Below are 12,522 nucleotides of genomic sequence, written 5' to 3'. Positions count from 1 at the left end.
TGTTAGTATTTTTGGCAATGCCAGAATTAATTAATATTCTTATTTTTTTGGTCTCCTTCATGCTAGAAGTACCAGTTGAGCCTGGCACCAAAAACTGTTAGCCCTGTTAAATCCATAATGAACTCCAAAGCACTGAAAGATCTTAAAATCTTTTAACAAATAATGGTGTGAAAGAAACATAACAGAAAAAAACATAACAGAAAAAAATAACAGAAAAAAATTTAACTAGTATTACGCATAAAAATACATAAATAATATGTGAAATATGTTAAATAAGCATAAACCACAAAATAAATGTCTTCCTCAAGATCACAAATGGAGAGGGAGTTGGTACTAGTGACTGGGAAAATCAGGACACATGTTCCAGTTCTGGCTTTGGCTGCTAGTTGTGGGCTACCTTCAGAACAAAAGCATACATTAAATATTTAAAATTAAGGGTAAGATTAAAGCAATTTCTTACATTAAAAAAATAACAAAACCCATACACATTATAATACAGAGCTAATGGCAGTAGCAAATGAACTGTAGTAAGTGTTCTCATATGTACAGTGCCTATTAAAAAAAAAGATGTGTTCATACCAAATTGCGTTCTTCTTGTAGTCTACCAGAACCCTTCATCAGTATTTGAAGTATTTCAAACCATTTTAATGTTGTTGATTAATTCTTTATGGCATGGATTTAACACAGCCTATTTGTTTTAATTTATAGTATTCCAAACTACAGGATAATATATATTTATTCCTTGACGTAGCTGAAATACTACCCACTTATCCAACATGAATCCTGCACAAAATAACAGATTTTGGAGGTTTCACAGAGTTTAGAGGTATTTAAGCATCATATGATGCCAGCAGAATTTTTGTCTTGTATGGTTTTTATCAACACATACCAGTTTTGCCATAAACTACTGGTTTATGCACATTCATTTATTGTACTTACATTGCTGCTTTCAAACAGATTGTTCATTTTAGCAGTAGGCATCTTGGGACAGTTTGCTGAGTAAAAAGCCAAAGTACACATACATGCACACGGATACCTTTCCCCCAATACATATGTATATGCATGCATGTGTCTGTTATAAAAGTTAATTCTTTGATTGCTCAACAAACACATATAGTAGGTTGTACTGGGTCTACTGGAGACAATGCAGCTGCTCTGATAGTCTGCAAAAGGGGGAGAGTCATTCCAGAGGTACAGATCCACAGCAGAGAATGCCCCAGCTGATCTACTGTGCTCTAGCACAGCTTGAAACGGCGGCTTCCCAAATCGTCGGGTTGCAGATCATTCAGGGTAAGACACAGACGTAGTCGCTGTCTTCAATTTCTGTGAAGAAATCAATAAAAAAAAGAGAGGTTGTCATTGCGAATGGCTCCTCTGAAAGCCCACGGTAAGCAGGGTGGCCTGTGGCCGTGTTGCTGGGCAGGTATCAGTAACTCAATTTGGTTTCTCGGTATCTTCTCAGCTATTGCAGGGCCAATGTTTAGGCCCCGTGTCCTATGGACTGGGTCCTCCAGGAGCCCATATAGGGGCAAGGCCTGCATTGTCTTTTCCGAGCCAGCAAGCTCCATTGTTAAACAGTTGTGTCCACGTGAGACCCCTTCTTCCTGAGGAACACTAAAATGTCGGAAATCATCCATACCTAGTAAATCAGATCAATAGCTGACATGGCTATGACTATAGCATAACACACCCTTTCTTCTCTAAATAAGTAGCCAACAGAAAAGCTCTCCTCCCAACTAAGGGAGGAGAGCCTGAAAAAACTCTTTCTCTCTTAGAGCTTACCAGATTTATTATGTTTTTTGAGAAGCCAGGGGAAAGGCAGAAATAGAATGCTTGGAACTTAATCTGCATTGTGGAAAATTACTGCCTCTTCAAGCAGCCAGCCTCAGACAAGCTGTTCCTAGTCTAGGAAACAATGTTAAAAAATGTCCAGCAACCAGTACCGTGACCCCAGTCCCTTAAAGCGGTCCACTGATGGCACTGGAGCACTCAGTCCTGCATGTGCCTGTGCCAGTTGCTGAAGCAGGCCAGAAAAGTATGGTGCTTGCTTTAGGAAGCAGCGTAGTGTTTTGCGTGGTGCCTCCATTTCAGAGAGATGTCCATCATGACATTAGCCTAAGCTCTGCCTGTAAGTGTGTAATAAAGCAGTCCGAGGGGGAAGTTTGGAATGCTATGTAAGAGAAATTTAAATTAAAATTGAACGCAATAATTCCAAAGTAATTTGATTATTTCTAAAACCCTGCATTTTTGTGGACAACCACAAACATTTTGATAGTGAAATGAAAGGTTTTGTTTTCCTCCCTGTGAGTTCAGACCAGGACATTGTGCACCTTCTAGAAAAGTTCATGTTGCAGGACCAGAGAATAAAATACGTATTACACTTGATTTTTCCTAAAAATATATCCATGCTACTGCAGTATTTTCCATCTCCCTGGAGCGGCATGACAAGATACCATAAAAACCTTTTTCGAGCAAACGTGGCATATCTGCCTTAGTGGTACAAGTGATAATGTAATGTTGGAGACACTGGATATGTCTCGTTGCTACCTGTTCTCTCAGCAAAGTTGTTCCTGCACTGGCCTCTAAAAATGCAGCTTAGTGCATGAAGTGGTGGGGACGGCTCACCCCTTCCTATCCTGTCTGCTTGACACAGGCAGCACCAGAGCTGTTGCACTGCTGTTGTGTGCATAAAACCAGCACCTGTCCTACTGACAGGGAGTCTGGCTGCAGCACAGAGAGGCTGGCCCATGCGACTGCCTTTTAGCTAGCGTAAGTCATGAGGTATAAATCACACAGAGGACTGGATACTCCATGATTTTTTTACTTTATGGCAACTGTACTTAATGAAAGGATTTCCCTTGCTCACGCATGCTCTCACCGTGGCTCATGTTACACTTAAAGGACATAGAAGAGTTTCAAGGTTATTTTTGGGGCCTACAGGAAAGACAGGGAGGGACTCTTTATCAGGCAGTGTAGTGATAGGACAAGGGGTAATGGTTTCACACTGAAAGCAGGGAGATTTAGATTAGAGATTAGGAAGAAGTTCTTCACTGTGAGGGTGGTGAGGCACTGGCACAGGTTGCCCAGAGAAGCTGTGGCTGCCCCCTCCCTGGCAGTGTTCAAGACCAGGCTGGATGGGCAAGGCGAGGCTGAGCAACCTGGTCCAGTGGAATGTGTCCCTGGTCGTGGCAAGGGGGTTGGAACCAGGTGATCTTTAATGTCTCTTCCAACTATATGATTTAATGATTTTGCATCCTGTGAGCTGGATACTGCAGTTGAGCGTTGTACAGCAGTAGTATGAAGAATGGCTTTCCAAAGTGTGTGAGGGATGCTGGTAAGTTACCAATAGCATCTCTATTCATCCTCCCCAAACCAAGGATGTAAAGATGACGTGGTACTATAAGACGTGCTTACCACTTTATGAAAACCTCCATCTTTATTGTATCCATTTGCACAATATTTCTGTCAGGTAGAAATGTTGTATCCTTACCTTATACCTTGTGAGCGTCAACCAGACACTGAACTCTCTGGTTCCAAAGCTGTGATCCTGAGCACAATGCTATATGCTTCTCCTTTTCAACATATGAACTTAAAAAATTAGTTATGTTTTAATACAACCAACCCCAAGCTGGCCGGATTGTTTGTTTTTGTTTTCGTTTTTCTTTTTTTTCCCTAGCATCTGAAAAATAACTGAGTTAGATTTTGGTATAAAAATAGCTTTCAATATGGACAATGAAGATAAAGGACAGCCTCAACTTCCAGTGAAGTGCAGGGGCCTGGCAGCTTAGCAGAACCACATTGGGTAAAACTGGTCCTCAGCCGTCCCTAGCCTAGAAGCATCAACACCCATGAAGGAATGAGCTGTGGGCAACATCGTGCTTTGCCTTCTGTATCTCTTGCAATTTAAAGTTTTTAATTTGTAGTGGATGAGGGTATGTTACCTGTAAGCTGGGGATAACCATTTTCCGGTGAACACAAGAGAGAAGGAAGGATGTTGAGCCCCTGTCTGTGTGAGCTGGTCTTGGAGGACATGTAGCAACTGTTCACCACAAACCTGTCAATGCAGTTGTCTTAAAAAAACCCACAAAGGCAGAGCTAAATTTCTCACCATCATAAATGTCTTCTTTTCCTGATTTGAACTTCTGGCTTCTTTGTGAGGCATTTTGTTTCTTCACTGGGTAGCGGAGGTTTGTTATTAGTCCCTGATTTGGCTTTTCAAAAGTGTATATTAGGTCCTTTAACGTTCTGAAGGTCCTCTTTGGAACACCTTCAGAAGTCTGCAAGGAAAGGAAAATAAAGTTTGTTTGAAACTGCCCATCACAGAGAGTCCCCTGAATGAAAGGAATGATAGGTTGTTTCTTGTTTACCAAGGAGCTGTTTTGTTAACAGGTTTGGTGACAGAATAGTGTACTATCTTTAAAACACTAGGGACACCTGTTTGGTGGCATGGTTACAGCACTAAGTGTAACCTGCCTGACCATCTTTTTTCTGAAAAAAGAACATCAGTGTAAAATACTGGCTCAGATGTGTGCTGAGCAATCCACTACAGCAGTGTTGAAGACTGACAGCATTACTGGCTTCCCTCTGGTTTAGAGCACAAGTTTAGGGGCAACATGCGTAGTTCTCACTTAAAGTGTTGCATTTAAACAACTATGTGACAAGTAGAAGCCAAATGCTTTACAAAATACCAGCACTGGCAAGCAAAGGACATGTGCAGAGGCAGCAGACATGTCAGAGGATCCATATCAAAGCCCCCGTCATCAGCTTTCGGTTTTAGGCAGGAGTTTATTATTTGTCCGGCTTTGTGATTGGCATTAGAGACTCCGGAGGCCAAACACGGAGGATGGCACTCCTAAGCAGGGGAACAGTGCTCTCACAAACTGCTTTTTGATGTGTGGGTTCATAACAGCTGGACTGAACGGCTCTCATAGCACAGCCCCCCAGTGATCTGTATAGAGACCTTGCAGAGCTGATGGCTTCAGGACAGTGACAGACAGTAAGTGCATTAATCAGTTCTAATCACAGTGAGGGTCCTACTGCTAGTCATTGAAAGTGAACAGGGCTTTGGTTTCGCTTCATTTGCTATCTAACAAAAACACATGTCTATTTTCTTTGTTTTTCTGCATCCTTTATCTTCACTTCAGCCCTGTATGGACTGGGTGCTACTGCCTCCGTGTACTGGGTCTGGCTGGGATGGAGTGAACTTTCTTCGTCGCAGCCTGTCTAGTGCTGTGTTTTGAATTTGTGACTAAAACAGTGTTGGTAACAGACCTGTGTTTTGGCTGTTGCTGGACAGTGCTTGCACAGACCTGAGGTTGTCTCTTTTTCACACTTGGCTCCCCCAGCGAGTAGGCTGGAGGTGCACAAGATGCTGAGAGGGGACACAGGAGGACAGCAGGCCTGAATTGACCAAAGGGCTATCCCATCCCACCTCATCCCATCCCATCCCACACTGTACTCAGCAATAAAAGCTCAGGGAAAGCGTGGACGTTTGTGGTTATGGCATTTGTCTTCTCAAGTAACCATTATCCATGGTGAGGCGCTCCTTTCCAGGAGGTGGCTAAACAACTGCCTTCAGATGGAAAGTAGTGACTAAACTCCTTCTTTGCTTTGATTGCATGCACAATTTTGCTTCATCTATTAAACTGCCTTTTATCTCGATCCAGGTGTATCCTCACTTTTGCTTTTCATGTTCTCTTCCCCCCACCCTGTCCTGCTAAGAGGGAGAGGGGGTGAGCAGCTGTGCGCGCAATTACCCACTACCGTACTCTAGACAGTTCATGACTGAATCTGGCTATTAAAAAAAAACCTCAAACAATCTTCCCTCCACTCTCAATATCTGACTTAAAAATGAAGAACAGAACTCTTCTTTCATATTCTTGGCAAAACCTTGTAAGAAAAATTGGATTTGAAAAATTAAAAGTGTTTGAGTTATTATGTGCTGATAGGTATGACAGCAAACCCCAGCAGAGTGGCTATAGTCCAAAATAGATTATTTTTTGTCAACAAACCATTCTTCTTCATGGGAAATTGTGTCTTTCGTACTCAGTACAAACAGCTAATAAGTAAGAAATTACCAGCTTATGAGAGCTTGGTGTGTCATTTATGGAGAGAGTTCCTCATTCCACTTAAATGATACTAAATTGTTGGTGATGCTGTTGCCTGTCCTACTACAAGCAGAGGAGTGAGCCAGCTTTTTAAGTGTCCTTTCACCTTGCCTAGGGATTTGATTGATGCAGTCTGTTCTTATGCTTATTCAAGCAATGAGCAGCATTATCTGGGGTCATCACTTCAGGTGCCTCAGAATCACACACAATTATGGATAGGGCTCTTTAAATCAAGAAGATCATCACAATATTCCAAATCCTGACAAGATGCCAAGTGCAATGGCAGAGCTTTCAAATAGAAAAAGCTAATTAAGAACAGGAGCAAGTAACAAAAATGGTAGATTTTTCTTCAGCGCTATCAGAAAGAAATAGTCAAATCAGAAAGCAGCTGGTCAACAAATAACAGATTTGCTTAGGTTGTAAGGCAATTCTTAAAAGATAATAGCTACCTCTGAGCTCATGTGTAATAAGACATATAACATTAAAATGACAAGAATTGAGTAGAGAAGAAAACAAACTTGGAAATAATTTCTAAGGTAATGTGTTCATGTACATTAATATTTTTAATAAAGACAATGATCTTTAGTGCAATCTTTACAGATGAAATGAGAGTTACCTGTATTCTGAAATATCCTTGATGTTCCCTGAAGATACGGTAAGTGTAGACGAGTTCTTCAAAGCTGTGAAAAACATTGCTGTATACATTATGCTTTTTATAAACTGTCAGGCCACTGCAACTTGCTTAGACTGCTACAGCTGTTTTGGTTTTGTTTGCTTGTATCTTAAACTGCAATACAATAAAAGACTACAAACAGAGAAACAAATATAAAGGAATGCCTGATGCTAAATAGCATAAATGATATATGTATATATATATATGCATTCACTTTTCCAGTTGCTTCATCTATCAGAGCTTTCCAAATACTGGCGATTCTCTAAGTCGTATGTTTAATTGTCTGCTAACCAAAATTAGTCATGCATGTTATTTTCTTAAGCCTCAGAAACACAAATATTACTTTAACATGCCTTGCCAATTCATATCTAATCCCCCATACATTTCTATGCAGATCTGTTTGATTTTGGACCAAATTTACGGCACTCTTTTGCCCTGCAGAGTGAGGCCACATATGGTAAATGTAGCTTAGAGTGCTGTGTTCAATCTGCTGTCACTGCACTTTGCTTAGCATAGGTCTTGATAAAGCATGTCCAGCTAGCTCACCTCAATGTTAGCTAAGTGGCTGAGCTTTCTTTCAGAAAGCTCCAGAAAGGGCTGTATGCCATTGAGAATTTGTATTACTTGTTCTGAGGCAGTAAAACACGAAACAGACCCTGAAACTCCCCTGCAGGTGCCTTGTAAAAGAAGAGTCCTTGCTGCCATAGGGTGTCCTTGCTCACCACCATCAGAATTGCTTCATGACACAAGAAACAACTTTGTGCAAACATCAACATGGGAATTAACTGCAAGCAAAGGGCTGGCATATGCGTCACCAAGAACTGCAGTATCTCCATTAGCAGCGAGGGGAAGAGAAGCTGTGGCCTGGTTGACTCTCAGACATTATACTGGGTTGGACTAATCATTAGACAACCTTTTCACAATGGGAAGACAGTGCTAATAAATACCCCTCCTTCAAAAAACAGAGCTATATGGAAGACCTAAATAGCTACAAAGACAAAAGTGAGGTGCCCTTCTTTCCCTGAAGTCATACTCTAGGGGAAAATGGGCTGGCTTCCAACTACTTACCACATCCACAAAAGAAGAGTCACCTTTCAAAAGGCTGATCTACAGCTCTGATCTACAGCTGAGAACAAGGATGAGAGATTCAACTGGGATATGACACTGGGATATGGGCTTTATGGAAACAAGCACACTGGCATGGAGTGATGCTCTGAAAGACTGTCTTTGCCAATGTCTGTCAATCGTATTGGTAGATGTTGAGAAGAATGCGAGGGGAGAGAGAAAGAAAACCGTATTAATCTAAGTAGTGGTAAAGAATGGTTCTGTGGAAAACTTGGAGTTCACCTTTTGCATGAGATCTGCTGGCATTCCTTTGAAGAAGAGAACAGGTGAGGAGGTTACCACAGCATACATGGGAGCGTGAAGTTCCAGAATGTTTTTCCATGTAATCCGCTTTCCTTGTGGGAGCCCTCAAGTAATTGTGGCACCACAAATTCATACTGTTATTCCCCCAATGCTGCCCCACACAGTGACCCCTTGAGCTGTCTGTACCTTCATGTATTCCAGATGTGATCATGTACCAGGCTACTTCAACCTAGAATACGTTTGTTTTGACCAGAGTGTAGCTAGAGTTGTATATGATGCTGGACATATACTCAAGACTATGTGTGATATTAAGGAATTAACAGTGGGCTGAGTCTCTGACCCCCACTGCCAAAAGCAGACACTATGGTGGAAGGAAGAGACATCATGTTTTTAGTAAAGCGTGAGACTGGAAATGTCTGCAAACAGCAGGTAGTATTAAAGACACGAGAAGCTGTGCAGTAAAATTGAATGAGACAGAGAAAAGCAGAACAGAAGGGAGCTTAGAGTTTGCAAAACGAGAGAACTTTTCGTGTCTTGGAACATGAGATTATTCTAACCAGGGCTTTCAAAGAACTTATGAATTAAGCCTAACATAAGCCTTTGTATAAGAGTAACTTGATTCCACAGACATCCCATCCTCTCATTTGACTTCTTATTCACCTCATTCCCTAAACTTCATTTTGCCGCTGTGTCACAAGAAGGCTGTTGAATTCTTGGAGAGATGTTAGCAGAAAATGGCCTCCGGTCACCAGCACCCAGAAAATGACTGCACAGGTCCTACTTCTAAGAAAATTATTCTTCCTTTGCATTTCCCAGGGTTTTAGTTTTTAATATTTTAAAGAATATGCAAGTGTGTGAATACGCAGGGTACTGATGGCTTTGGATATATAAAAGCTTCATCAAATACTGCAGTGGCAGCTGTTTGGAAGATGAACTGGAGATCATGACCATGATAAAAAAAAAGGCAGTAAAGTTGCAAGGAAGTGTACACAACAAGTAAGGGGGGGGCGGGGGGGGGCAGTATCTGAAAACAAGTTCTTTTAACTGACGCATGATCATCAGAAGGACTTCAGCTGTAGCTACATGAATTGAGCTGCCATGAGGGGGAGAATCTTAGGGAGAAAACCTAGCTCAGGGGACTTGTACATAAATGAATTGTTAGTCTGGAAGTAAACTGCTTTGTTCTGCAAAAAAAGTTACTGTATACTGAGATCAGGGTAACATCTCCGGCTAGAATAGATTTTCTTTAATTCAGAGAGTTGCATCACAGGAATGCATCTTTTGTTTTTTTTTTCCTCCTTGAGATACCTATGGAAATGTACATGTTCCTGGCTTAAGAGTATTGTATAAATGTGGCTGTTCATTCTTTAAACATAGAAGTGAGAAAAAAAATACCAGAAACTGATCATCTTTGAAATTCATTCTTTACTGATCATCTAAATTTTGAAAGGTTACTGCCTGGATATTATTTGGCTACTGTATTTTTTACTAAATAAACATGAAACTACCATTAAAATGGAAACTCTGATTTCCCCATTAACTATTAAATGCTTACCAACAGCTACCTGTGGTACAAATTGATGAAGTGCCTGATTTGGGCACAGGGAGATCCAGTGGCAGAAAAGCAGGGTGAGAGGAGCTTTGTTTGGGAGAATGACATATTGAACCATGAGGAGAACAGTGGGTCTGGACTGAGGCATTGTCAGAGACCTGGGACATCTTTGAGTGAGAGCAGCAGTGCACTGTGGAGAAAGACTATCAGTAGAGCTGTGCACCATGCCTAATTAGAGGAGATGCATTTGAGCTGGTCCCACCATTCTGACTCCCAGATCCTCCATGGGAGTGCCCTTCCCCCCGTACACTAATCAGTAGAGGACAAAAAAAAAAGTTCGTTGTTTTTAAACAAAAAGAGGACAAAAAATAAGTTGGTTTAAGATGCAATTCTAATCCATAAGTTGTCTTGAAACAGCACTGAGCATTTCAGTGTTGATTGCCACCAGTTTTAGGACAATTCCTCTGCCTAGTCAACCACTGACAGACAGTCCAGTCTCTGAGGCAATTCTGAGCCGATACACTATTACCATCCCATTTGCTGTCTGAAGACAACCCTTGCTTTCTCCCCTGCAAGCCAGTATCTGTTATAACATTGCTGCCACCCCTACAGTTTAACTATTACATTTGTTAATGCATGAGTTAAAGTCAAATACACTAAAGTTTTTAATGTGTTTTAACACAAAAACCCACAGAGGCTAGCTGGAAGTCACATGCTTTTTCATATCCCTGCCCAGAACACTGTCAAGAGACGAAAGCATGTCCGCAAGCTATCACAAGTTAGATCTGCTTTGCACTTAGGAAAAAAAAAAAAAAAAGAGGGGGAAAACAACTATTGTTTGTGTGGCACTAAGCTTAACATTTATGTTACCTTACATCTGCGCACAGTGTACTCTGTAGACGTGCCCTCTGTTACCATCAGTAGTTCAAACTCATCGCACACACCTAAGTAGCCCTTCATTTTCTCATCTACCTCTACTGCATGAGATCTCAACAGCCATCTTCTCATGTGAGAGACTAATACAGTCATTCTTCCTCTATGCCAGGATCCCCATTTGTCCCTTCTGACAGGGCATGCATCCCCATTCCCTCCCAGGCTCCCTGCCCTCCTCACACCCCCTATGTTGTCTCCCAGGTTCCCGCAGCTCCATCCCTGAGGGTTCTGTTTGTCCCCCACTTGCCATTTATCTTCTCCTTACTCTGTCATTTCATGGACCTCCATTCTTCTGCCCACCAACCCCATAGTACTCCATTTCCCTCTCCCCTTTTCTCCTTTCTGTGATTTGTTTCAAAATAAATGCATTTTCAATTATTAATACAAAAATGTTAGAAAATGTTTTTATCAATTAGAGGTGGTGTTAAAAGTTTTTCATGTCACACTCAAACACATCCTCAAGGAGACCTCATAGGGTCAAACAAAGAAAGACTCAGAGTTACTAATTTATAAACTTTCAGTGCACTAGGAACGAATCAATTATATATGAAAAGTGTAAACCAGGCTTCTTGAAAGGGAAATAAAAGTGCTATTCCCTACAGGAAAAGAAAATAATAAAATTTTAATTGTAGTAATTACAGTTAAGGACTAGAAGTAGCAATTTTCTATGCTCATCTTGTTCCTGGACTTGTCATATGAATTTGAACAGGACATTATAGCTTTCTGTCTCAGCTTATGTTCTTATATCAGATAAAATTCCTTTGAAGCACAGGTCTAATCTTTCTTCAGCTAGAAAGCCTATGAAGAAAGAAGTGTTTTGTAACCTACCATGAGACTTTTCAGTGTTGGAACAGTGAAAAGTCTTGTGGTAGGTTACAAAACAGTTCCTTTTACATCTCTGTAAAATGCTGTTTACTCGTCATTATGGAGGCAGTAATTTCGAGTAAGGTTCTTGCTGTGTTTTGGCAGGTTAAGCTATTTTCTCTGGACTTCCCTTATTGTCTGCACAGAGAGACCAGCATCAGCAGATTACAGTTCCTCTGTCTTCTGTTGCATAAAATGTCTTTTGCAAATGCCACCCTTTCACCACTCACTATAAAGGAAGCCTAAGGCAACCAGCATTACTTGAATAGATATACACACCCCCTTGGAGTCTGTTAATATTACGGAAGAACCATTACTATTAGAGAAGATGAATGCTTATCTTCGGATCTATCTGAAGACTCATTAAAAATTCATATTTGAGTACTTACAAAACACAGAGACACAAGGCTCCTTCCACACTTTCACTCTCTCGTAATAAATAGCTACCGTTCTTTCTGTTCTTGTTCAGCAGTTCTTCACAGGTTCTTCTTGTTATCTTTCCATGAAAAAATGGTAACTCCATGGGCAAAAGAAAACAAGGTCTCTTGCCTTTCAGAGCAATTCCAGAGAATGTCAGAAGCCTGGAATTAAAAGAAGATTTATTCCAAATGCCGCTGTCTGCAGACAGCTGAAATTGGAGGTGCTAAGTACTTACGCGAGTTCATCTATGTTGCTATCACTGACCCGTCCGTGGTGAAGTCAGTTATCAGCCTGAGCTTACAGCTCATGGTTGCAGTGAAAGCAGGAAATGGGAACTGGTTTGTCATCACTGGTCACTGTCCACAACAGAAGGGGAGAGTCTTTTGTCACATTATATCAGCAGACATTTCAGTTGTGTATCACATTTCTAAGCTATGCAACAGCTAAGTTAACACCTAAGTATAGTTGTATTTTTAAGTTAGCTTTTATATTTAAAGTGCCTCAAAGCCCTGCAAATAGGGTTCTTGCTCATAGTTTTCAAAAATGCTGCTTGGTTTGATCCCTTTCCTTGGCAGACTTGCCTTTGACACAGTTATTCATTTGTT

The 12,522-nt window shown here is 41.0% G+C and overlaps 1 protein-coding gene across 2 annotated transcripts; it reads right to left on the bottom strand.

The window, feature by feature from the left end:
- Window positions 1-475: 475 nt before the first annotated feature.
- Window positions 476-12,182, bottom strand: SH2D1B (SH2 domain containing 1B). Of its 2 annotated transcripts, XM_086463487.1 has the most exons (5): window positions 12,153-12,182; window positions 11,887-12,078; window positions 6,724-6,787; window positions 4,109-4,277; window positions 476-1,323 (listed from the first exon to the last, which is right to left on the bottom strand). In XM_086463487.1, exons 2-5 carry the CDS (start codon window positions 12,018-12,020, stop codon window positions 1,286-1,288), a joined length of 405 nt encoding a protein of 134 aa, XP_086319613.1. In that variant the 5' UTR covers window positions 12,021-12,078; window positions 12,153-12,182; the 3' UTR covers window positions 476-1,285. The 2 variants fall into 2 exon arrangements, with proteins under 2 accessions (XP_086319613.1, XP_009952909.1); XM_009954607.2 differs by lacking the exon at window positions 12,153-12,182 and having other exon boundaries at window positions 11,887-12,097.
- Between the last annotated feature and the right edge of the window lie 340 nt (window positions 12,183-12,522).

This window comes from Leptosomus discolor, chromosome 1 (assembly GCF_034619465.1).
Source record: "Leptosomus discolor isolate bLepDis1 chromosome 1, bLepDis1.hap2, whole genome shotgun sequence".
NCBI classification, from domain to species: domain Eukaryota; kingdom Metazoa; phylum Chordata; class Aves; order Leptosomiformes; family Leptosomidae; genus Leptosomus; species Leptosomus discolor.
This window is presented reverse-complemented; position numbering and strand designations above follow the sequence as displayed.